Source organism: Scleropages formosus, chromosome 20, assembly GCF_900964775.1.
Source record: "Scleropages formosus chromosome 20, fSclFor1.1, whole genome shotgun sequence".
NCBI lineage: Eukaryota > Metazoa > Chordata > Actinopteri > Osteoglossiformes > Osteoglossidae > Scleropages > Scleropages formosus.
Window position 1 is genome coordinate 15,927,126 of NC_041825.1, and position 27,353 is coordinate 15,954,478.

The 27,353-nt window shown below is 41.7% G+C and overlaps 1 protein-coding gene across 2 annotated transcripts; it reads left to right on the plus strand.

Annotated features, from left to right (window-relative positions):
• Positions 1-1,606: 1,606 nt before the first annotated feature.
• csnk1db (casein kinase 1, delta b) lies at positions 1,607-24,132 on the plus strand. Of its 2 annotated transcripts, XM_018761715.2 has the most exons (10): positions 1,607-2,090; positions 12,476-12,586; positions 16,117-16,265; positions 17,570-17,798; positions 17,959-18,129; positions 18,221-18,369; positions 18,700-18,868; positions 19,086-19,198; positions 20,263-20,330; positions 22,105-24,132. In XM_018761715.2, the coding sequence occupies exons 1-9, from the start codon at positions 2,015-2,017 to the stop codon at positions 20,293-20,295; spliced, it is 1,200 nt and encodes a 399-aa protein (XP_018617231.1). In that variant the 5' UTR covers positions 1,607-2,014; the 3' UTR covers positions 20,296-20,330; positions 22,105-24,132. The 2 variants fall into 2 exon arrangements, with proteins under 2 accessions (XP_018617231.1, XP_018617230.1); XM_018761714.2 differs by lacking the exon at positions 20,263-20,330.
• The last annotated feature ends 3,221 nt before the right edge of the window (positions 24,133-27,353 follow it).

The following is a 27,353-nucleotide window of genomic DNA, read 5'->3' on the forward strand; positions in this document are numbered from 1 at the left end:
ATACCCTTCTGTATAAATGGGTAAATCATTGTAACATTGATTATGAAACATTGTAAATTGCCATGGACAAAGAGATTAGCTCCGGACAGGTGAATAACAAAGCTTGGAACGCAGTTTTAACACGCCAATTAAATTTCCTGGTGGTAAGTAATTTATTTTAAGGTTTGAAACAGTAATGCACGTACTAATGCCTGTCACTTATTCTTATTAATTAATATCTTATTGTTATTCATTATTGGATATTGTACACAAAATGTAGTATTGTATACAAATTTTTATGCCGATGGGCGCATGCATAAAAAGAATACTTGTAAATATACTTTAGGATTCATTTTAATTCGCTTCACGTCACCATAAAGGCAGGGGAAGGATCTGAAGCAGGATTTCCCGAATTTCAAGGAGTGGTAGATGATGCCTGGTGACTGGGCCATGTGTACGGAATGTAATTTCCCTTGTTCCCTGTGCGCGTCCTGCTATGATCTGTTCCGTTGCGAACTTCAATTACCATGCACACTTCGAAGGAAAAATATCTCTTTCTGACATAATATTTCCTAGACTGTTAATTTCCTACTTCCATTACTTTGTTGGAAATAAAATCTACAAGTCCCGTGTGTTTTCTTGAGACGCTACTACTAGAACTTCTTCATGCACTTTCAACAGTAAAGCAGTGAGCGCAGAGTATTATCATACACTGGAAAAAAATATTGTTGTGTGGAAAATCATGGAGCGTCGTCCACGATCCAACAATTATCTTGCATTAATCGCATAATGCAAACTTTCCAACGCGTTACGCAAAAAACTTCCTATACAGCGCGTTGGTTTACACGTGAATGTCTGTTACGTAATACACGAGGCAACAGTGCCGCCACGTGACTCGTCCCATCGCGGCAACTTTCATTGGGTCTTCCGTGGCCAATTGCAATCCCGTCTCATCACTTCAGGGGCGGGGCTACAGCCAGTGCGAACTGACTTCCGGGATTCTGGGGCCGCAGTGGATTGCAGCGTGTTTTGAAGTTTGAAGTTTCAAGTTTATTGTCATAGTACTGTGTACAAGTATCATGAAATTCTTCTTGAATTCTTCTCCACAGACTATGAACAAAGACAATGGATCTGTTGTGGCAGTAGGCAAACTGCGGTGGGTCCAGAGTGTCTGGGATGGTGTGTCCCAGCACCAGCCTCTCAAAGCATTTCATTGCAATGGGGGTCAGTGCCACTGGGCAATAGTCATTAAGGCAGCTCACTTCCCTTTTTTAATGAACGGGGATAATGGTGGTGTTTTTGAAACAGATGGGTACAGTTGAGCTTTTTTCCAATGAAACGTTCATCATGAATGCTGACTGTGCGTCATTCTTCGCTCCATCCAAACCCAGAGCGCCGTGCGCCACAGTATTAAACACAACGATTTGAAAGAATTTAGCACGTTTCTAAAAGTTCTAACATAAATAATGAAATGACAAGAAAAGGGAACACCACACTTTAAAGAAAATAGGCCATTTCTACGGGACAGTGGCAGCTGTTCTCCACTGAAATATCCCAAGGCCAAACCCCTCCTCTTCACTGACGTCACGTTGCTACGGGAAATGATGTCACCGGACCGTGCAGTCGTATCTCGCGGGGAGGGTGGAAATTTTCATGAGAGTTAGCCTACAGCTGAGCAAGAAGAAGGGGCGATCGCTACTAAAATCCACTACCATCTTCTTTACAGCAGAGGGTGATGGTTTTCGAAGCCGCAAGAACATAATATACATATTTCAGGCTTTCAGTTAAGCCTAATATTGTGGTATTCTGAAAATCCTGTCGCCAGAAAAGGAATGGTGAAAATTGGATTGTGAAAGAAGGAACAATCCGGGAGCTGGGGGGAGGTGTGTGTCGGATAGGAGCTGTTTAAGGGACACATTAGGGCTTCGGTGAATGTAAAAGGTTAAAACAAGGCATTAAAGAAATAAGAAGCACAGGTAACAGTTTTCTGCAAGTTGCTGTCAGCTACCCCATTACCAGCTAACTCGACACAGAGATGGAACTAAGAGTGGGAAACCGATACAGACTCGGCAGGAAAATTGGTAGTGGCTCCTTCGGTGACATTTACCTCGGTAAGTAGACTGAACCGAACGGAAACCTCTGGCTCTGCCTCACTTAGTTCTCGTTATATATCATATAATAATATTAGTGTGATCCGTATCCAGGCATTGATTGTGTTGAACAGCTGAATACCTGGTCTGATCTGCTCGGTTCTCGGAGGCGAAATTCTGAGTGATGAGAGGAGTCGGCGTTATTTTTTTAATAATAATTCTCCTAAACGTTTCAGCACTAAATCGCCGAAATTCTTGTCACATTTGTGGGTGTATTTAGTCAAGTAGAGAAATTAGCAGGATCTCCGTCGTCGACCTCACTTGGGCCCTAGTAGTGAAGTGACGTGTAAACGATTAACGCATTTCTTTGTATGTCAAGTTGTCGGTGTTAAAATGGGATTGTCGCGTGTTTTCAGAGTCTGTAGAAGTGCGGCACGCTTGTCCCAAGGTTACACTGTTAACCTGGAGGTGTGTTTTAGTGGGAACCGCTCGGTCCTGGTCCGTGTCGCCCGTTTGGACAACGAAACGCGAGGCGAGAAGCGGAGTGAATCATGTGGTCGCGCTGTCCTGTGTGTGTGAGACATCCATCCGTGCTTTTTGTCTCGGGTTGTCAAACAAACACACACACTCAGTGGCCGGATGCTACACGCGGTGTTTATCGCGAATCCACCAGTCGTCGACCCTCGACAATGATCAATGAGCTCTTGCACAAACAAACTGCTGTAAAATTCACACCTTTAGTAACCAGGCAGTGTGTAGTGTTTTCCGTGATGTGACTCCGAGCGGTTATAATATATAATCTTCAAGTGAAATTAGAAAAGTTACTTTTTGTGGTACCTAAAAAAATGATTCAGTAAATGCAAAGAGACAATGAATGTGTGTATATTTAAGGAAGCTCTTGAAATGTTTATTACGCAGTGGTACGTATATTCCCAGGACGAAAAAGTAAACTTGTAATTGTCTACACTAAGCGTAACAGTGAAACATTTCCCATATCGAGCTGATTTTATTCATCGAGTTTCTTGCGATTGTTAATTTTAAGCCTATCGAAATGAGCTAATTTGTCTTAGAGGTCACATTTCCTAGTTCCTGGTAACTTCGTGTGTTGTGTAACACGTTGTTGAGTAGCCTCTGACATGTTCAGTCTAAAATCCTGAAGCTCCTGGTCAATCGCTCTTTGATAATTACTGATTATTTTCATCAGTTCTCGTTTTGGACTTGACTGCCCTCACGGTTGCTCCTTTGTTTCCTTAGAAAGCTATAAAACGTCCCGTAAAGCAAGGCTGGTTGTAGAAACAATAGTGTAATACACAGTGAAGCGTTCCTCCTTCCATATGCAAATGATGCCTCTGTCAATACCTCTGACTCAGCGTTAGTCATGTGGACAAGGTGGACTTGTATCATAGCAGCTCCTCATTTGAGCTGTTTAGCATGAAACTTGTGCTTGACATTTTACAATTTGTCATTTTCCCTGTTCAGCCAGAAATGGTTAAGTATCTGGTTCAGTTTCTTTGACTAAATAATTAAAACTCTTAACGTGCTGCTTTTCCCCAAATTGCATACAGTCCTGAGTTCTGTTAATTGTCTTGATCTATAACTTTAAACGGCTACTTTTCACCCCCATAATGACACATTCGGGTGGTTTCTTCCTCTTGGAGGGGTCACATGCTACCACCGTTTTGTATTGAACGGATGCAGTGTTTACTTTTCGTTGTCATCCAGGCGTTGAAGATTTTATGCTTTGAGGTGAAGCAATCCAAACTGGATGTGAGCATTTTAAGGGGTTATATGTATTTTGTGTTGCAGGTGAAGCCTAATTTAATTTGTGTACTTGCAGAATGGTACTGTCACTGTTCTACAATTGCTGGCACATTTGTGTACCCATGCCTTAGATGGGTTGTTTAAACAGAGTTTTTGATAACTGACTGTTATGCATCTGTACAGGGGACAACTTCATGGTTCACAGGTGTTCTTTGCTTGCCTGGATGGTCATTAATCAGTTTGGCAGATGGTTTATCCTAACTTTGGCATGTATTGTCCTGCTAGGCCTGAAATGTTTACTTGTTGCTTAGAAACCCTAATTGTCCTTGTGGAGTTGGCATGATTTATAGAAAAAATTTAATTTCTTTGATTAGCTGAGAAAAAGAACATATAATTGGTTTCTAATCTACTTTTTTATTGGACAGGAATATTATGCATTGAAAAAACTCAATTTTTTTACTCCAAGTGTCTTTAGTCATACTAACACTCTTAGTAATTTGCATATTGCTTTAAAGTACACATGCATGTTTTGAAAAACCTAATTTCTTTATCAACAGATTAAGTATCAAATTAATTTTTTAGGAAATTACAGCAAAGAGCACTTCAGTACCTCATGGTTCAGTTGATTTTTACATTCTTGACAGTACCTGAGGCTCATGTTAACTTGCATGCATTTTTTCCTAATAATTAATGCAGTTTAATGATTTAGGATCTTGTTTGCATTCAGCAGATTTCTCTCAAATGTAAGTTTTGAATTCATACCCAACCTGTAGCATTACATGAAAAAGGATATTGCTAGACAGCAATTGCCTTAATATTCTAAAGAGGTTCAAAGGTTCAATAGCCTAAATTTTCTCACAGGTTAGCACAGAACTCACCTGACCTATCCAGTGATCAAGCTTTAAAGTGAACTTGGATGAAAGTGTGCCAGGTTAGGTTTAAGATCAAATAATTTTCTCATTTATATTTTATTTTATGAAACAGCCAGTTTTTTAGACATTTGCAGCAGTGATTTTCAAAACTCTTCACCTTCATCATGCAAGCAGTCTTTAAATCCTGTGCCCCATCTAGAACACTTTACATGTCTGTCTGATATGTCACCTCACTACTAAGGGGGAGAAAAAAAAAATTCTGCAAGTTCATCCATAATGCACACATTGAGTAACTTTGAACTTCTCAAACCCAATGAAGAAAAACTCAGAAGAAAGCACAGGGCAATATAAACACATGGCGAGCTTGTTCTCTAACCAATCAAATGGATCTGACCAAGCAAAGGCATATCGACACTGCTTTTGAATTATGCATTGTAGTCAGATGTGCTTCACTACACACCATGTCAACTTCTTGTAACCATGTAAATGAATACAATTGTCCTACTGCTCCTTTCCTTTTGTTCTGGTATCCTTCCACAAAAACATTAAATGAACCATCATCATACAAAGGTATTTTTAATCACCCAGAATTTGCATGTTTACCCTGTATACTGCTTAAAAATATTGGGATGTGGTTTGCATGTATATGTATAATTTATTGCAATAGTAGTGTCTAGATGAGCATGTGTGTAATAATTAAGAATATTACCACATATAAAGTTACACTGACTTTATTCAGGGAGATTGAGCTGTGGGTTTTTTGACACTTTAAAAATACAAGTGCACCAAAACAGCAAATCCCTTTAAACCTACAATCGTACCAGTAGTTTATGGTTGCTTTGTCAGAAACTTCCTGACGTTGTACATTAGTTTATACAAGTATTTGTAAACACGTCTCTTGTCAGTATTATTTGCATTACTTGACACAGTGACAGATTATTTTCTGAGTTGATTTTGTCAAAGGGAAATGTTTGAGAGAAGTCTTTGTACTCTGACCTCCATCCAAGTCACAGTAATTCATTGTTTATTTTCAGTTCTTGTTTTGTAAATGGTAAAATGGTGTAGCCAGTTGATGTTTAAGACATATTGTGAATGTAAAAATCACTTTGGAATAATTTTGAAAACTTCTTGGTGTTTTTTTTTTTTCTCTGTATTGCATGTAGACAGCTTGACTGTAAGGATTGTATTGTAGATGCTGTCTTTGTGAAGGCCAAACATTAAGAAACTTTAAATGCTAAACACGGTTTGGTTTCTCTTCTTCTGTGGCATGTGCTCATATTGTAGCTTTTGTAAGAGGTATGGGCAGTGAAGTCTAATGAGGATAGTACATCTTGCATTTTTAATCTTCAGTTGTTGAGGGATAGGTTCATAATAAATATTTTTGGTTTACCAGCGTTTAGGAGGCTGATACATTGACTCAGATGTTCCTTTGTGGTGTTAATAAAAGTGCAGGCTGATTTGAATGGCAATGTTGAGATTTACAGTCTCCTGAAAATCATTTACTGAATGGTTATGATACATTTGTTGTACAATGGTTGCCATACATTTGTGTTTTACCTTGTGTTATTTATTCATGCACACTGGTATTTTCACATCTTTTCGCCTGGCCACCAGAACTCAAACTTTGGATTTGTCACATTTGAATGCAAAGTGTTTCCCTCTTAGCTTGTGCCTCCCACTTTAAGCACTTGCATGAAATCTTTGGCTGTAGTGTGAAAGCCTGTGTGTAGCCTGTGGGTTGTGGTATAGATGAAAACACTAACAGGCCTTAGAATCTTTACAAAAACCTCTGTCCTCTCTCTGCAGAATAGGATGTTTGGGTTGGTGTGTGGCAGGGTCAGTTGGATTTGACTGGATTATGTAAATAAGATGTCATTTCCAGTAATCCGTCCCTTATTTATGGCAGAACAATGTTTCTTTGTGGGGGACATTATGGATTCTCCTCAGATCAGGTAGGCAAGATGGGGATGGAGCGGAGTTGTTGGGCAGCGTACGCAACATGGCGGCTGCTGCTGCCTCTTGCGGGGGCTGAGCTCTGGGGGACAATACGGCTCTTGGGTCATCTACCTTTTGTTCATGCTCAGCCTTGTGTTGTCAGTATTTGTTATGATGATTGCCACCTTTGTTGCCATTCCTCAGCAGTTAGCTTGTGTTGATTTGTTTAAGCATTTAGCTTTCTGTAGCTAAAACTCAGGTAGACACTTCCCTTTTAGCCAAAATTTCACTGATTGTAAAAGACAGCTCAAGATGGCAAAATGTTGTATAAATGGGTGAGTACATATAATATACAAAGTAATATTGGAAGTCGTTTTGGAGAAAAGTAGCTGCTAATGCAATTTGCATTGGCCAGTATATATTTTTGTGCTGTTAAGTATTGCAATTTTTGGTTGTCTGTTCCAGTTAAAGGTTTGTTTGGAAACACATGCTGTATGCAATTCTGTTACCACTTGTAAACTTCTGTCTTTGCATTGTGAAAGAAACCCATGCATACATGGCGCCACTGTGCAAACTCCCTGCAGGCTGCATGGGGATGGAACAATAATTCCACTGCCCAGACCCTTCAAAACATTCATGGTACCAACTACATCACTGTGCTGCATTAATGTAAACTCTAATAGAGCATTTCTTGGTGAGTAGTCAAGGTTCTCTCCCAAGTCCATCAGGTATGTTATGTTATGATCAGGGAAAATATTACTAATTTACTCCTGCCAGTTTCTTGTTTGAAATAAACACGTGCATAAATGTCCGTATCAGACTTTTGACATTCAAGGATTATTGTTGTTTGACCATTCTTGATTAACTATTATTCAGTAATTGTAGCACCGAGTACTGAACTCAAGTTGTGTAGTTTACAAGATGAGCAGCTTGTAATTTTAGCAATAGTTTTTGTTTGTGTAATGATCTTGCCAATTTAATGTAGGAATGCTACAGGCATTTTCCACTGTTTTGTGCAACTGCTTTTTTCTGTTTGTTTTGAACTTCGTTCACCTTGTGAGCTCCTCGAAGTGCATGCTATATTTTTTGTTTTTTTTTTTTTTTTTTTTAGTGTTTTTGGTCTTTGTACAAGATGTAAAGAGACTTGCTTTACGCAATGCCTGTGTCCATGGAATCCCATGCTCTGCACAGAAGGTTTCCATTTTTCTGTGGTTTTCTTAACTTTGGACACCAGTCTGTGTCCTGCTTGGAGCTCTTGTGCTCCCTAGGTGTAAGCAAGATTGAAGTCTTTGGTTGTTAAACATGGTGTGTCTCGGTATATCTGTTAAATCGCCGTAGTTGCGTAACAGTGTAATCACTTTTAGGCAGCTGCTCAGCCATTGCCTGAAAATGTTTCAACAAGAGTTGCTTCTGTAAGCAATACTGTGTGTTAGCTGGGAGTATTAACCAGAGTATTAATTTTCTGGTTTTACTATAAACCTACCCAGTGTGACATTTATCTTTGAAGCTTAGTATTAATCTAGGTATCTTGTCCATGTCCGCAGACCTCAGTAGGGTACGTTGTGTCCGTTAGTAACATCACATCACCTCTCCCTCTGCAGTGGGTCTTCCTGGACCATGACAGCTTTGTCTGTCATCCAGTGGAAAAGCCTACATTTGTTTGTCACCCCACACCGTACAACTCGTACTCCTGAAACATTAGTTCCTGCTGCATGCACAATGGTGAAATGCTTGTAATCCCTGTCTCTCTGCGCAATTGTGTTGTTTATGTAACAATATGCCCCTGTCATAAGGATGTTGTTTTCTTAATGACTGCATCTGTGTTTTTTGGGTAGCAGCCACTTCCAACTGGTGTGACCCGTGTATCAATATTGTAACAGGCACATTTTCAGCGGAACAGACTTGCTGGACCTCTTCCTGAGTAATGATTGGCTCGTACTACTTACAGTATAGATAGCTGCATAGCCTTTTGTTTTCTTTTTTTTAAAAACTGGCGTTGTTGAGTTGACACTGGCAGCTGGTTCTGCTTTTGTCTTCCGCCTTTGACAGACCTCATTAAACAACGCTGTCCTTATTTTTTGGAACAGGCAGGCAATAAAATTATGCTTAAAATTCAGAAAAATACAGTGCAAATCTATCAAAAATGTTAATCTGGAAGGTGGAGATAGATTTGCTTGAAATTTCTGTAATTCAGGTTCTGGCTTTGCAAGTTAAATGAAAGGAAATCCATGTAAGAGCAGAATATTTTGGGATTAGTCTTAATGTCCTTATTTGACATTAGTGTGGAATTGCAAAAAAAAAAAAAAAAATTAAGCAGTCTGCTTTGCATAGGTTGCAGCTTTCCCACTGAACCCAGTTCATTTCACATAGATTTTTGCCCATGAATGGCAGTTGTGCATGCATACAGCAAACACCGGGGCATTGCTAACTAGAGCATTAACTTTTTTTTTCCCATGGTGTGAAATGTGAAGAGCAACGTTTCCCTCAGCTCTGTGCAGTCATACTGAAACATGTCCGTATGGAGCATACTACTGTACTGTCACGTATTTGCAGTTTGTTTTGTAGCTGTGCCTTTGTTTGTTTCCACTACGTTGTTTGTATAGCCCAGTTGCGTATGCCCTTTCTTACGCTGCCTTAGACAGATTTAGTGGAGCTATAGCTGGTGAGTATGAGTAAAACTACCTTGAAAAATGTGGTGACCACTGGAGGTGGTCTTTTTACTTTTTCAGTAATTGAAGGTCCCAGTGTAAAGCTTGCTCATCCGTGGTGTGCCATGCATTAGAGTCCTGGGTACACGCACAAAGTAGCCTGCATCACACTTGTTAGGGCATGTTTAGCCACTTGTTGATGTGCCCAGACAAGCACGGTTTTGATTTTGTGATGGAGAGACATTCTCCACACAGTTTCTGTAATCTAGATGAAGAAGCCCTATTCCAAAGCAAAGCTGATACCTTAACCTTCTGTTGTTTATGAAATGTAGTTATGAAGTGTTAGTGCAGGCAGTTTCTGCTTTAAACATCTTTGAAATTTCTCACTACATTGGTTCTGTTTCCCACTGAAACATCACTACCTGGATGTGCACATACATACATAGATACATACATACACACACACACACACACACACACACACAGATATTTCAGTTTTAACACCAGGAGATAATGTTCTGTGCCCCAACCCCCAATTTAAAAATGTCTCTGCAAATGCTGTCTTGCATGCTTTTGCTGTCTGGGCTTGTGTTTGCTAAAGATACAGCTGTAATCTGTAATACAGTGTGACAAAAGGCAACTTAAGTAGTTCTTCACTATATCACTTTAAGATGAATAGCCTAACATAAAAGCCTCAGAGAAGCTGAACAGGTTCTTAAATTGTAATGATCCCTGAATTCATTTTGAGAACACAGCAGATGAGTGATAAATATCATTGTACTGTGTCTTAAATATTACTGCACGTCGCTCTCTTAGAGACATTTTTGCAGCGCAACATCTGTTTTCATGGTTCCTTTCTAAACATCCTGTTTCTGAGAGCGTGCATTGTTTTTCAAGGCAAGTACATTAAAATATATTAAGTGAGGAAGTTTTGCAGTCATGTTTGCCAAAGTACTTGGGTACTTGCCAGTTTCACTTCCTTGTTTTCTGGTTTCCTCTTCACCTCAAATGTAACTGGTTTTTGTAGTTTTTGAACCTAATAGTGCATTTATTATAGAAAATCCAGCAAAGTAAGCCACTTAACATGTGGTACTGAGATTTTGTTTGAACCATTATGTATGTAGTATTTCAGTAATGCAGATGACGTCTTCAGTTATATGGGTTACTTGTCTTTACCAGTTGCACTGAAAACCAGCAGTACCAACTATACTCCTTGTACACTATTAAAATCTTTGCCTTAGGCCATCCCTGCTTCATTGTGCTGCTTATTAGAGGCCACATGAAACCAAATAAGATGTGTTTTGAAGGATATGAGAGAACAGCGAACAGGCACTGTTCTGATTAGCATGAGATTTGAGTGTTAGTCAGCCTCTTACCTGCAAGCAAAGTAGCAATATTCTGATGTCATGCCATGAAATGCATGATAACTGTGTAGCTCCTTGAGTGCCCCCTAATTTTTTTTCCCCCCATTCTTGTGTGTATGTTCTTGGTATTAAGACAGTTTCCTTTATTATATATCGCTTGACACTTGCTTGTCAGCAGCCTTTTTCAACACTGAGGTTGCCATGTATAGAGAAATTCAAGTGGGCACATGCTTTAGAAAGCAGCATGTCATGAACTGTTGGGTAACTCAAGGAACATGTGAATTTTCGAGTTCACCACACACCGTGGCTGCCCCTTGCTAAGGCTTATTCTATTCTCTGCCCCCAGCAGTGATTCTGTACAATGTAATTTCAGAATTTAAAGATAACATCAAATACTGATAACTAAATAGATGGACATCTTCTCCTGTTCTTTTAGTAATGGTTACTAAATACTTACTTTTTTCCATTTGGAGCACCAGAACTTTTTACACTTATCTTTTTGCCAGTTATGTTTAATTGCAGTACTCGTTTACAGTGACTACTTATACTAAGCCAGAGTTGCAGTGTTCTGGCCTGTCCCAAAAGTGTAGAATACTAGGCTATACAGGCTGTACTCTGGACACGATATCAGTCCTTTACAGGGTAGCCAGACATACTCATTCGCTCATACATATTCCCTCTACGGGCAACTTAGTCACTCTTCCTGAAATTTATGTCTGTAATGTGGGACAAAACCTGTGCAGATACAGTGAGAACATGCCAACTCTATACACACTGAATCAGGGTGGAACCTATGTCTAATTGCTCACTGAGGACTCTAGAAGACAACCGCACTACCAACTGTATACACACACAGTCTGAAACCGCTTGTCCCACAGCAAACCAGAGCCTAACCCGGCAACACATGGCAGAAGGCTGAAGGGGGAGGAGACACCCCAGACAGGACGCCACACTGCCCCAAGGCACCCCAAGCAGGTCTAGAACCCCAGACACACTACACAGCATGCCCTAGCCAAACCCACCCCACCCCCTCCCCCCCGGGCCAGCCAGCTGTAATAAAAGTAAAATAAACCATGCAGTTACTCATGTGATGTACACTTGTTTCTACGGTGGAATGTGACAGATTAATTGTACTTAGAATCGCATGTCTGCATACAACTCTCTTCTTCTGTTTATGTAATGCATTCATTGTATCTTTCTCTGAGATTTACGTTTGGCTGGGAGAAAAGCATCTGCTAAATGAATAAATGTTAGTGTGGACTGTGAGAATAGTCATTAAGATACCAAGGCCAAGTTATGGAATCTTTGAGTGGATGTAGATTTCTCTTATAGAGGACCTGTATAGCAGCCTTTTTCAGTGTGGAGAGTGTTTAGGCAGGGAATGGCTTTTTATGGCTTTCAATCATTTGGTTAAATGTTAATTACACAAGACTGCAAAAGATGTTCTCTGAATTCACGTCACCAGTGTCGTAGCTAAAGTGTTTTGTGACATTGGTGGGTGATGGTTGTAGTTTTTACTCTAAGAATTTGTTTCAATTGTTGCTGTGTTATATAATAAATTGGCAGAAAGCTATTTTGATCATGAACATCCAGTGTGGGCGATATCTCAACACCTCAATGACTCATACAGCTTTATATTTTGGGCATATTTAGACATTGGGTCACGCTTATTTTGTTGATTGTGGTGTTGTTCATGTCCTTAATAGTGTTAGTGTAATGTTTATGCAGATTTCTGCAGAATTCTGAAATTTAGTTTCCACTTGCTCTTGTGGTAATTGATTTTTGCATGCTTCTTTTTGGCTGTCAACTTTCTCTGTGTCTTCCAGGTACAGACATTTCAGTTGGAGAGGAGGTGGCCATTAAGCTGGAATGTGTAAAAACAAAGCACCCTCAGCTCCACATCGAGAGCAAGATTTACAAGATGATGCAGGGAGGCGGTGAGCCAGCTCTTCACTGTTTGTTGTTCATTATTGTTGCACTCATGTAGTCCGTATTGTTTACAATGAATATTTAAAGGAATTAAAATGAAGTAATCCTAAAAAATGGTTGGCGATTTTGGCAAGTACACCCACAGGTGTCATTTGAACCTGCAACAACCTTTGGGTCCAGAGACAGCTGTTATCACCTACACTGCCAACTGTCCTTCATGAAGGCTTTATGAAACGTGACTGACACAAATACCAGGTTTCTTTCCCCGCGTAAAACTGATGTTTTTGATAACTTGAAAGCCTGTTATTAATGCCTAAGTATGAGTTAAATGTTGCATTGGTCTGCTAGGGATTTCAAGGCCAGAACTCATGTGTAACAATGGAAGCTGCTGCCAAATGGCTTTCCAGAGGCTCACAATAAAGACCATATGGTCTTTGTCCTTCATGTTTCTTCTGTTTAAATCCATTTCCTCAGAAACTGAGGAGTGCTCATGTGTGCAGGTAGTCTGATGTGCTAAAATGTTAAGCAGAGTCAGCAAAAGGATATAATTTGCATTGTGTATGAAAACCATATTGTCTGCATTAATTACAGTACCACAGTGTTCTTTGGTTTCTGTAAAGGTACAATAACCTAAATGAATTGGAATGTTAGCTTCTGGTTGTAAGAATTGAGTTGTGAAGATTTTCTCTTGATTAATATTCCGGTTCTGAAAAGGAGTGTTAATGGGAAGTCATTCATAATATTTGTGGCTCAAGTGCAATAACATAGCAATAATTGAGGAAGTCTCAGAACTACAGTCAAAAGTACAGTTCTGTTCATTGTATGCCCTTAGAAATCAGCCCAGATAGAATCAGTGCACATACACTACTTGTTAGAACATAATGTCATTAAGTGTAGTCATAAAAAAATTATTGCAGAATGTAGAAATACAGAACAGAAATAAGGTCAGAAGTGAGGAGAATGTAAACTATATTAAGTAATTTTCAGCTAGAAATTCTGTGTGTTCTGTGTGTTCAGGCAGGGGTAGAGATGGTGAATTTATAAATGACTTGGCTGAAAAGGTCATTCCATCATGGAGGATGCTATAAGATACTACAGATGAGAATGGTGCATAAAACTAGATAATGTGTGTTGATGACTGAGTCATTCTGTGAATCTTAATGGTGCTTAAAGTCCATAATGACATCTGCTGAAATGCAGATGCATTAATGGGTGCTTCTTGAAGTGTGTACTGGAAGGTGTGACTGACTCGTGTCTGTGTAGAAACCTAATGAGCGACTGCAGTCCTTGGTTTGGAGATTTGCAAGGTCCTGGAGAAGTGAATTCCAAACATCATTTAGCATAGTTATAAAGTAATGTGAAGCATAACACTAAGTTTTGTGTACATATAGATCTTTTTGTGCATGCACAAACACAGAGGTGTGTGTGTGTTTGTGAATTTGTCTTACGGTATACTGAAGTTTTACAAAATTATGAAACTCATTTTTGTGGGCTTATGTATCAAATTAAAGGCCTTCAATTTCTCTCTCTCTCACACATGCACACAACTTTGTTTTCAGAGCAGTGAGCAGCTGGCAGTTGTTCTTCTGCTCCATGTGATTCGTGTTCCCTCCCTGCATGTCTTACTATCCCTATACTCCCATTGCTCGGTCACTGCTCCTCCTGTTGGGGAGCTTCTCTAATCAACAGCCTTCAATTCCAGTTAATGCTTAAAGGGTAACTTATTCACCCATATGTTTGTTGGACTAGGAGTCCACCAGCTAACGATTCAGTCCTTGACTCGCTGTTTGTTGTGTGCAAGCTGTCCAGCCCACCCTGTGCTTCGCCATATTGCCAGGTTTACAGAGAGTTTGACAAGCTGCTAGACTCTTAACACTGGAGAATGTTTTTATTCACCAGCCAAAGGAGAATGGTTCTTTTCTGTGTTAAGTACGATGGCTGCATTCTTTGGAGAGAAAAAAGGACCATTCAGAATGTGACTGAGCCAGGCAGGAGGAGCTTGCAGAGAGGATAAATTTTACCCCTCTGAGCATGCCCAAGAATAGCTGACCTGGAGGCAGTCTGCTGTAAAGTGCTGAGCTGTAGGAAATGTAGCTCTAGGAGGTTTTACCTGGCCCCAGCCTTGAGGTAGGCAGGGTTATTAGCAGCTGCTCAGGGGACCACCAGGCCTCAAGTCTCCGTTAAACCCACCATCTGCATTCTTTTTGTGCACATTTCTCGTTAAGTCATGTCCCATGTCTGTCTGCCTTCTTGCATTGAGAATTTTTTTTTAGTTAATGTGTATAGTGCAAAACATTTTTACGTCAGTAGGAACTCCTCTCCAATCTGGTACGCTTGATGTAAAACTGGAGATTATAAAATGTTAAAATTATCGTCTCATTAACATGGAAGAAACCCAGAAGCCCACATATTTTTAAATTGTACACTGGTTCCTGTTGACACCTTTCTTTTTGGTTATTTACAATGCTAGATGTGCTACACCCAGCTCCTTAGTCATTCACCCATTTATACAGCAGAACAGTGTGACACTGACACATACACAAAGAGCAAGAGTCATTAATATACCTGAAACGCATGGTCTTTGGGCCATGGGAGGAAACTGGAGCACCTGAAGGAAACCCATGTGGACCATGGGAGAACTTGCAAACCCAGACTGAGGAAGATTTAGACACATGTCCAAGAATGCAACACAGATGCAAAAAAAATTAAAATAGCCCATGTTTATGGGATAAATCAGTCAACAATCGACTGCTTTTGGAACAGATCAAATTATGAATATGCTTCCAAAGATGTTTGTAAAAGAACCTAGTGGATTTCAGAATCATTGCATGGTGATGGAGGAAGTTAACTTGGCATTTGTTACTGGCAGTTATTTGGGCACCTCTGTTTATGCTGCTGCCCTCAGAATATAATGTTGGTCATACCTTATAGCAGAAATGACAAGGATCTTTCAAGGGATGTGGTCCATTGACAAAACTTGTGTACAGGCTGAGCATTGTAATCATCCCTTACCAATTGTTACAGGTGTGCAGTGCAGGGTTGAAGTGGTCTAGATCTATCCCAGAAACACAGGGTGGCATAGGCAGGGCACACCTTGGATGATACACCAGTCCACTGCACACACTTGTTCACCTGAAACACATGTTGGGAGGAAACTAGAGCACCTCAAGGAAACCCACCAAAACAAGGGTAGAACATGGAAAGTCCATAGACACTGAGCCAAATTCAAACCTACACTCTAATCCAGAATTCAGGAGCTGTGAGACACCTGCTCTACCTGAACGATCTCACTGTATGTGAGGTTACACATTTTATGTAAAAGCTATGCTGTACTAATTGAGTGCAGCTGAAACTTAGATGTCACAGTACAAACATCATTCTAAATAATTTGTTCCTTAAATAATTGCAGGTGTGTTCTGTTCCATGAAGTATATTACAGATCCAGGATCACACTGCAGTAGTTCTTCATAACATGCGTACATACAAGCTTGCATACATCTGTTTGAGAATCTGTGTGTATCTGTATGCTCTTCTGCAGTTGGAATTCCCACAATCAAGTGGTGTGGTGCTGAAGGTGACTACAATGTGATGGTGATGGAGCTCCTGGGCCCCAGTCTGGAGGACCTCTTCAATTTCTGCTCACGCAAGTTTAGCCTGAAGACAGTCTTGCTTCTGGCTGATCAGATGGTACATTCCACAGTTCTCACTCACCATCTATTTTGACTTAACTGCAAGCTGATTTGTGTTTGCAGGAGTGATGGAAGGGTCTTGCTAAGCATACTTCATGTAATGTTATATTTCTGCAGTTAAATTAAACCAAGATCAATTCATTTTGTATATGTATTAGGTACTTCATGTTGTCATTGCTTTTTATTTTTTAATTTCTTCCATATAAAATTGTGTTATGTATACAACTAGAGAAATTGTGCAGAGCCATTGGAAATGAAGCATGTGAACCTTGCTGAAGTGACATAAGCTTCCTCACTGGGGTTTCAAAGCTCTAGCTAGGAGTGGCTTTAATTAGACTGTCACTGTGCCAAATATTTGGATGTCTGACTAGTTTGCTCTTTAAGTGGGAATATGTTTGTAGGAGCTACGCAGTAGCTGGTTGGTGACTTAACAGGTTTTTCCTCTTAACTGAAACGTCAATATGACTGCATACTGATAAGCTGTATTACTCGATATTGTATATTTTCATTGACCTGGATTGATGATATTGCACAAGTATGAAGTTTGCATACACCTGGAAAATAGTTGTATGGGATGAACTGGGCAGTACAGCTATGTACATAAAAGCAACCCACAAGTGTGTCTGAACTGCTGCAGAAGAGCTAGGAAAAGATTGTCTGATTTCCAGTTTAAAGTTACATGCCTCAAAAGTAGTTTTCAGAAAGTGTACTCAGGCTTCTGATTGGTACTGTATTGAGTATAAAATGTGAATCTGTACTTTTCCAGGATCTGGATAAATACTTATTTGGTATGCACGCGTTTGCTTGCGAAGCTCTTTTTGTTTGTGCTATTCCTTGCACTAAGTGTTTTAGTGCCACCTGCTGGTGGGGATGCTGGCAGTTCTAATTTTCTATGTATTAAAGAATAATGAAAAAGGTTAAATTTGCTTTCTATTACTGAGCAATGTCACCTCAGTCGGCCTCATTTCTATGAGTATAAGGGATTATATATTTACCAAGTCTATTTTTACACAATACTGTCCTCTTACATTTTAGTTAATGAACTAAGTTTTATGGTTGAAAGCACTGTATTCTCAAGTCCAGTGTAAAATTGTTACACAAGTACAGCTCAGTGTTGTAAAGGATCTGAGTGTTAACAGGGTAATGCTGGAGGCCCTTCAGAGCTCTTGCGCATTTAAAGCACCCCTTATTTTCAGCACATTAAAGATCCCTGTTTTGATCCACAACCATTTTCCCATCATACTTCTAACTTTGAAGGAGCTGTTTCAACCAGCAGTTGATTTAGTCCTCTGCTCTTCTCAGATCAGCCGCATTGAGTACATCCACTCAAAGAACTTCATCCACAGAGATGTGAAGCCTGACAACTTCCTAATGGGCCTGGGCAAAAAGGGAAATCTGGTCTACATCATTGACTTTGGTCTGGCAAAGAAGTACCGAGATGCCCGCACACACCAGCATATCCCTTACCGTGAAAACAAAAATCTGACTGGAACAGCGCGCTATGCCTCTATTAACACCCACCTGGGCATTGGTAGGTTGAGCATACATGTCCCCTCCTATTCTCAGACCCATACTAGACCTGAATGGCTAATTGAAATGAATTTATCATACAGTGACTTGCGTGATTCTGCTTTTGAATCAGTCTGTAATGGATAAATCCCAACTAACATATCTTCTTCTGTATCCTCCAGAGCAATCCCGGCGTGATGACTTGGAGTCCTTGGGCTACGTGCTAATGTATTTCAATCTAGGCTCACTGCCCTGGCAGGGCCTCAAAGCTGCCACCAAGAGACAGAAGTATGAACGCATCAGCGAGAAAAAAATGTCGACTCCTATTGAGGTGCTCTGCAAGGGCTACCCCTGTATGTAACTACCATGGACAGCACAAGTGGCATTCTGGCCAGCCTGCACCACTGGAGCAGTTTTAAAACATGTCCTGCTTTTTCTTCCCAGCTGAGTTTGCCACGTATCTCAACTTCTGCCGCTCCCTGCGTTTTGATGACAAACCTGACTACTCATACTTGAGACAGCTGTTCAGGAACCTGTTCCACAGACAAGGCTTCTCATACGACTATGTGTTTGACTGGAACATGCTCAAGTTTGTGAGTGTTGTGGGAATAAGGCTAACCATATGGGGTGCATGCATTAAGCTACTATTAGCTTGTGGCTTCACATGTTGTTTGTAAATTTATATTTATGTAGGATTACTTTTAAGTCTAAGGGCTTTGCATTGGATTTTTTTTAGACAGCTTATTCCTTATGTTGTGGAAATTGGTTACAAGATAAGTGACTCTAAAGCAAAATAAAATTTTGTTGTACAATCTACAAGTACTTATTTTATAGCAATGATACCTTGTTAATGACCGTATCCACTGGACCAGGTAGTGGTGTTGGGCTGTGTTCTAAGGAGCGATTTCCCCCTGTGTGGACAGGGGGCCAATCGAGCAGCCGAGGATGCAGAGCGGGAACGCAGGGACCGGGAGGAGAGACTGAGACACAGCCGTAACCCTGGGACTAGAGGTATCCCCTCTGCATCAGGGAGGCCCAGGGGAACACAGGAAGGAGTCCCTCCTACTCCACTGACCCCCACCTCTCACACCGGTGAGTATGTCCACTGGACACCACCAGGATCTTGCATCTTAGTATTCCTAACCAATGGTCTAATGATCTGACAACCTTTTTCACAAATTTGTGTGCTGTCCTGTACTCTACAGGGCTTTGATTCACAGTAGTACATTGACCTTTGCTGTCCAGCTGAAACTGAGTGATAGAGGAGACTGCAATGGCTCATGCTTTCTTACATTTTGGCCTGTTTCAGGGATGGAGCGGGAGAGGAAGGTCAGCATGAGGCTCCACCGTGGTGCACCTGTCAACATGTCCTCCTCAGACCTGACTGGACGGCAGGACACCTCTCGCATGTCTACGTCACAGGTACGAACCTTGCAAGGCAAACCGCGTCATCAGTATTGTTACCGAAACATTCAAGAAATTGGCATATTCCTCCAGTTCGCAAAATTAGATCACCTCCTCTGTAACAACTGTAGCATATCACCTGTTTGTGTAAGTGGTGTGAAGGGCTGCTGCTGGCTTTCCAAGTTTGTGGTGGCCTAAAGTGAGTCTGTAGACAGGTTGCTGTTTGATTTAATTTTCTTAGGCCATTTCTGGAGAAAATTGAAGCCTGTGATTTATATGACTGAGTCCTAGTTGTTAACAGAAAAGAACATCAAACACCACACCATGAGGTTGACAGACCTCATCCACTGATTATTTATAAGATGTATTAATATTGCATTGAAATCCTTTTAATGGAAACAAACCAAGGCTTTAGGCAGTAGGCTGACTTTTACTCTTCTTGGTTCTGGAAAAGGCCCCCATGCAGTATTCAGTAACTTGAGCCTTTAGTGGGTACCTTGTGCTGTGCTTGGAACTTGGTGTGAGCATTGGAAGCGTAGCACAGCCGCATAAACCCGTGTGATCCCAGCACTGCTGGGAGTGGTAGTACTGGAACATCCGTGGGGCTGACGTGGCTGAGGGCATGCTGCTTTGGAATGGAAACAAGCTTATGAGTGTGACCAGGAGGCAAAGTGTCTTCGTGATCTAATCACTGTGGTGGTGGCCTGATGACGCACATGACTGACGAGCAAAAAGACCTGCTGCTGTGGTTTGGTACTCTAGCCCTGGTGTGATCTGATATTGTGCATGTAAGAGTATTCAGTTGAAAGTCATAGTGAAATAAAAGCTGTTGTCAGCACTCTTGTACTTGAGGCATTTTAGCATTTTTGCTGTACAGTGTCCCTGTGCTTTCTTCCTGGTACCCTTTGCTGTTCATCTGGAGTTCTAGCATTAAATACGGTCTGCTTCAAGCCTTTAAGGTTGGAATATGAAGTCATGGTGATCTGTGTGTGCCAAGTATATTAATGGGTGCCGGGCGTTCTGACTATGCCTTGTGGTGTGTTGTGTCTTCACAAACGGCTGTCTTTTCCCCCCCACCTCAGAATAGCATTCCCTTCGATCACCACGGCAAGTAGCTGCTCGCCACGTTCTTGTTTGAAGGCAGCACTGGGTGAGTGTCAGTTGGGTCCCATCTTTATGGACTATACACGCAGTACCTACTACAGAGGGTGCATTCATACCTTTACCCTAAACAAATGCACTGTCTGTAACGTGTAAACCCATTTGACTTAATCCCTTCTGCGAACTGCATACTCTACCTCTTATGTAATAGTGTTAACAGGGTTTGTAATTTCAAAGCATTTCTTTTGGGATCAAAAACATTTACCACTGACCTTAAGTTTTGTGGAATTTGTAGGAATAGGTTATAGTGCTTGGAATGAGGAAAATCTCAAATGAGTTTCAGTAAAGGCACAAATTTGCTACACATAACTGTGAGCCCTTATACTGCATCAGCTAATTGTTAACCTAGCAATAACTGAGGAGGAAACAGTCTGAACGGCTGAGACTGTCATTTCTCCTTGGTTTGATTCCTGATTATTGATCCGGAGGCCCGGTGAACACAACTGCGCACGAACAGCGGAGACTGATTAAATGATGTTCCCGATTGCTGGTGTCATTTCACAGATTGATTCATACTACTATTCTGCACTGAGCAGTGGAATAGGTGTATGAAGTGGTGTGCAGTGCCCTTCACCAGCTCTGTGTGTCCCTGCACCTGTGCTACTCCAGTAGAGTGTAGTGCCTGGGCTGCCCAACCCCCACCTTCTGCTTGGCCCACCTTCCCGCATGCCGACCGCTTCATCGCTTCACTCCACGCTCAGAGCTCATAACACAAAGGCTGTTGTCACCTGCCTGGAGTGTGCAGTGGTCACTCTTGCAATGTGTCCAAAGCCACAGCTGCAGTAACTGCACGTCAGCCACAATATTTGAAAACACAAGTCTGGTTTGCATTGCATGCAATGGATTGCATATCAGAGGGCTTCCTTGGTCAGTGTTCTTCAGAGAAAGGTTGTGTTACAGTATTGGTCCTAGTCTTTTTGTGCTCTGCTCTGTTGGCGGCTAAACGCTTTGTCAACATACCAGCCTGCCCTGGCTGGTTTCACTACAAAATCAGTGTGGTTTCTCTTGGGATATGAAAAACTGTGCCTTATTTACATAATTTCCATAGTAGCATGAATGTTAGCGTCATCACTTTACGTAAGTTAGAATTTCTTTGGTGAATGCTGTGTGTGTGTGTGTGTGTGTGTGTGTGTGTGTGTGTGTGTGTGTGTGAGAATGGGAGGTAATATTCTCCTTTTAATATCCAATTCATTAGCTGTATTAAGGGTTAAATTGGTTCCTTTTCCAAAATCAGATGTCATTATTATTAAATGTGTATTGTGTCATTGATCCAGCTCTTTGGTGCCCTGAATTGTAAAATTGCCTTTATCTTTGACCCGTGACTGTGCACCTACCCTGTCCTTCTGCATCCCCTGCACGGCCCCTTTACCACAACCTGCAGTGGCTCGTTCCTTCCATCTGATAGCCACAATATTTGATTGGATGGTCTTGTAGTACCATATTGCTATGACCTTTGTATTAATTTATGCAACTGGAGTGGTAGTCAGCTAGTCATGGTAAAACTCTGTGGTGCCAAGGCACAGATGACATTTCTCTAAGGTAATTTGTAGTATTCAGTTCTACTTTGTGCTTTATCTCTGATTTAAAGTGCTGAAGTCACTGTAATTTTGAATGTTACAGCAGCTTTTTGGCATTCCAGTAGCCTTTTTTTGTTCCCTTGCAGTAAATGTTTAAATTGCCTAAATTCAAACAGTGTTCAAACAAGTCTAATGTGTGAAATGAAGTGCAGCGTTTGTGCTCACATGTACCACCACCACCCACAGGTCCTGTCTCGTGTGAACCCCGGCGGTCTCCACTCTGCTGTACCTCGATGAGACACCACCACGCGCCATGGAGGGCAGACCACGCATGGCTGATTGTTACTAGTACCTTTCTCAACAACCTCACTTCTGCAACAGCTTCAGAACGCCAGTCCTGTTCAGAGCTGATTTGACTTCAAATTAAATTAAACAGAACAGCATCAAGGCCTTTCTTTTGGGGACACACACACACACACACACACACACACACACGTGCGGCACAGTTGGACAAAGGGGTTTGTCTCTGCTCCTGTATTTGCCATGCTGGCACCTTGAAAGGAGGGTGTCTAACCTGCAGCCATCAGCGGTTGCTACGACTACACCAGGACCTCTTCACCTTGCAGACCAGCCTTCCCCACCAAAGGACCACCATTTCTGTTCCCCCCCCATTGTCAAATTCATCTAACTCCTAAACTTGAACCTTCCTGTTTAATTTTTTGCTATTAACTGACATTCTACAAGCCATGTCCTATTTAGACAGGTAGCTTGTTGGTGTATTGCTTTTGTCTGAATGTACACAGAACTGTAAAAAGCAACTGAAAATGGCATCATATGATTTAAATTTTCCTGACACCAGGTCATGTGTCAGGAAAAATTTTAACCCTGTATTTATTTAGATTTTTTTTAATATCCCTTTATAACTTCATTTTATCATGTAGGTTGTAACAGGTCATATCACTGGTGATCACTGCTGTTCAACAGACCTGTTCAAGTCCATGCAATGGAAAATAGTTAAGTGGAATCCTCAGTGTTGTGATGAAACCAGACAAGAGGTTTCCTTGCTGTTCTCACTCCAGCAGCAGTAGTTTCAGGTATCCTTGAGGGTCTTGACCTGTTAAACTGGTTTGATAGTTTTGTCAATCATGCATAGTTTTATTGTTGACTGTTGCTGTACAGTATATTGCATTCCTTTTAATTTCAAAGCTGTGAAATACCTGTAATATAAAAATGTAAATGTTTGGCTCTGTGGCGAGCTGGTGTCATTTCCCAGGCCCACTGTCAGTAAGGGGACCTTGCCCAGCAGGGGCCAGGGAATGGGCTAGGCTGCCACAGCAATGGAGTTCCCACCTTACATTACCCACCCAGTGTGCTTGTCTCCAGAGTGCTGGCAGAGGGCAGCCATTCTGCTTTTTGATAGCCAGCTTAGCTGTGGGACTGGGCACATGTTGCTGTAGCATTTTAATCATCTATGGGATTTTCTTTCCATCCCTTTTAAATATTTTAACTTCATTTTTGGGACAAATGTGTTCTTGCATATCAAAAGCTTTCGGTTCCTGGAAACTGTGTCACAGAACTACTGGTGGTAAATGGGGATTTTTATTTTGTGATGCTTTTGGCAGGAGTAACCGAAAGCCATGCTGTCTATTTAGCAATGTTGAACTGACTGCTTTTACCTTGAAAGCAGCAAGTGGGTTAAAAACAGGAATTTTTCAGTCTGGGAATGTGTGTATAGATTATGCGATGGCATTGACCATTTAAAAGGATAGGTGTGTGTTTAGAGTGAAATATTAATAACCAATGTGAAGTCGGCACAGAGTGCTAGTTATACTGCAGTAGACACTCCAAATGGGTCTTGTTATAAACTAGTTTCCCAAAAAGGTTTTTAAAAAATGTTCCAGCACTGGCAGTTAAGCAATGGGGCACGTGCAGTAAATCTTCTTTCCTGGGGTTTTATTCAATAATTGCAGCTTTCTGAGCTTTGGGTTTGGATTTCAGTCTTTTGGTATGTAATCAATATTGGAACATGAAATTTATAGAAGCAGTGCAGTCTGTTCCCATGGTTTTCCAATGCATATAATATCCCCCAGACCCTCCACTCTGAACACAGGGTCTGTCATCAGCCTGTCCCCCACCCCTTAGGTTTCCTACCTGCAAACATCACACTCTGCTGTATCTTGTGTAATTAGTCATCTACTAGCCTTGTAACTATTTGTTTTCCTCATTTGTATTGCCACCGTATTTGTGTACTTTAAAATTGTGTAAATAAATGAAGAACTTGTATTCCATGGATTTATTTTTTTCAAATGGCATAAAGCCTCATCTTAAATTTGTACAAATCTTTATACTGTCCAGAAGATGGCACTGTCCAATAAATTATATAAAATATTGTCCAGCTTTTTAACAGCCTGACCAGTTTTCAGCTCAAATTGCCATTTTTTTCAAAAATGGACATAAGTGCTTCAACAAGTAATCAAATATGTGAGGACCAGGTCTAAAATAGGCTGGGCATTAAGTGCAGAGCACTATCTGTCCTTTATCAACTATTTGTCTAATCAAGGGTTATAGGGGTGTGGAGCCTATCCTGGAAGTGCAGGGAACTAGACAAGGTGGATGGAGCACGGGTCTGTTGCAGGGCAATCATATACAGACATTATGTAGTGACATAAAGAGCAGTTCTGAGTCACTAGTTCACCTTAACCACATCTTTGGACAATGGCAGGAAACCAGCGCATCAGGAGGAAACCCATGGGAAACGACAAACTGCACAGCCAGGCCCATGTCTGAACGCACGGCCCGAACGCTCCCCGCTGCGCACCAGTGCATCGCCCTGCAGGGCATATATTTCACGCCTTTGCAAGAGTTGCAGCCGCACCAGTACAATGTGAACTGTATAGCCTGGTGAAACTAAAGAACACGTTCTAACACCAGATGGGTTAGTTCCCTTGAAGAATTTACATTACCCATAGTGTTATTGCTGAATTTGTTCTTACTGGCATTTCTCTTTTCTGTTTTTATTTTATAATTAATCTTATTTCAGTGCGAAACGGTAGTTCAGTCCTTGTCAGGCCAGGTAATACGGCATTCTCTGCTCAAATATTTAAGTTAAAGATACAAACCACAACAGTGTGATGTCAACCCTTCTACAGTCTCAATTCTAGTACTTATATATGCAGTTAAAAATGGATTTTGTACAATATGTCTTCGAGGAGGCGCACAGACAGCAGGTCTTTACTTAGGCCTTTACGTAGACTTTGTTCTCATTTTAACCGATGACTTATCCTTAGCTCAAGCTGCTCCTACTCAGGATATGTGCCTTAACTGAATGCTACTGGCATCTTGTGTAAACATGGGGACAGCAGCTGGTGTAGTGGTTAGAGATGCTGCCTTTGGGGGCCCAAAGGTTGCAGGTTTGAATCCCACCTCCTGCTGTAGCAATCTTGTGCAAGGTATTACACTTTTTCCAGTAAAAAAAATCAGAATCGGAACGAGCTTTATTGCCAGGTATGTTCGCACATACAAGGAATTTGTCTTGGTGACAGGAACTTCCACAGCACAGACAGAATGACAGTGACAAGACAGATGAGAAGATAGAGTATGTGAATAAGGGATGAAAAATATATAAAAATATACAGTATCCAATATATACAAAAATAGTCACTGGTTACAAATGCAAGGGAATGTGAGTAAGAGATATGTGATAAGTTATAAATAGCATTATGTATTGCACTGGTTTACTCTCTGGGGGGGGATTTAGCTGTTCAAGAGGTAGATGGCCTGAGGAAAGAAACTTTTCTTGTGCCTGGCTGTCCTGGTGCTCAGTGCTCTGTACTGCCAGCCAGATGACAAAGGTTCGAAGAGGAAGTGGCCTGGATGTGAGGGGTCTAGAATGATTTTGCTAGCCCTTTTACTGACTCTGGACGAGTGCAGTCCTTGGAGAGCTGGGGGGGGTGTGCCGATGATTCTTCCAGCAGTCCGAACTATCTGCTGTAATCTTCTGATGTCTGATTTCGTAGCTGAGCCGAACCAGACAGTTATAGAGGTGCAGAGGACGGACTCGATGACTGCAGAGTAGAATTGCATCAGTAGCTCCTGTGGCAGGTTGAACTTCCTCAGCTGGTGAAGGAAGTACAACCTCTGCTGGGCCTTCTGCACAATGGAGTCTATGTGGGGCTCCCACTTCAGGTCCTGTGAGATGGTGGTGCCCAGGAACCTGAATGACTCCACTGTTGCCACAGTGCTGTTCATGATGGCGAGTGGGGATAATGCTGAGGTGTTTCTCCTAAAGTCTACGATCATCTCCACTGTTCTGAGCGTGTTCAGCTCCAGGTTGTTATGGCTGCACCAGACAGCCAGCTCTTGGACCTCCTGTCTGTAAGCAGACTCGTCACCATCCCGGATGAGGCCGATGAGTGTAGTGTCGTCTGCAAACTTCAGGAGTTTGACAGAGGGGTCTTTTGCGGTGCAGTCGTTGGTGTACAAGGAGAAGAGCAGTGGGGAGAGCACACATCCCTGGGGGGCTCCAGTACTGATTGTGTGAGTATTGGATGAGAATTTTCCCAGCCTCGCTATCTGCTGCCTGTCTGTCAGAAAGTTGGTGATCCACTGACAGACGGAGGTGGGCACAGAGAGTTGGGTTAATTTGGACAGGAGGAGGTGTGGGATGATGGTGTTGAAGGCTGAGCTGAAGTCCACGAACAGGATTCTCGCATAAGTCCCTGGTTTGTCCAGATGTTGCAGGATGTAGTGCAGTCCCATGTTGACTGCATCATCCACAGACCTGTTTGCTCGATAAGCAAAATGCAGGGGGTCCAGCAAGGGTCCAGTGATGTCCTTCAGGTAGTCCAACACCAGTTTTTCAAGTGACTTCAGTCCTGTGATTTTGGGTTTCTTTGGGATGGGGATGATGGTGGAGCGTTTGAAGCAGGAAGGAACTTCGCACATCTCCAGTGATCTGTTGAAGATCTTTGTGAAGATAGGGGCCAGCTGGTCAGCACAGGTTTTTAGGCAGGCCGGTGAGACACAGCCTGGGCCTGGTGCTTTTCTTGTCTTCTGTTTGACGAAGACCCGACGCACCTCCTCTTCGCAGATCAAAGGTGCAGGAGGGGGGAAGGTGGGGGTTACTGAAGGTGTTAATTGATTTGTGGAGAGAGGGTCTGAATGGGTGTGGGGTGTGAGACAGGGTTTATCAAACCTGCAATAAAACTCATTCAAATCGTCGGCCAGTTGTTGAGTTGACACGGTGCCAGGGGGTGGTGTCTTGTAATTTGTGATGTCTTTCAGGCCTTTCCACACCGATGCAGGATCGTTGGCTGAAAACTGTTTCTTCAGTTTTTCAGAGTAGTTTCTCTTAGCCACTCTGATCTCTTTTGCCAGTGTGTTTTTGGCCTGTTTATACAAGACTCCGTCCCCGTTCTTGTAGGCGTCTTCTTTGGCCTGACGAAGCTGTCTGAGTTTTGCAGTGAACCACGGTTTGTCATTGTTGTATGTTAAAC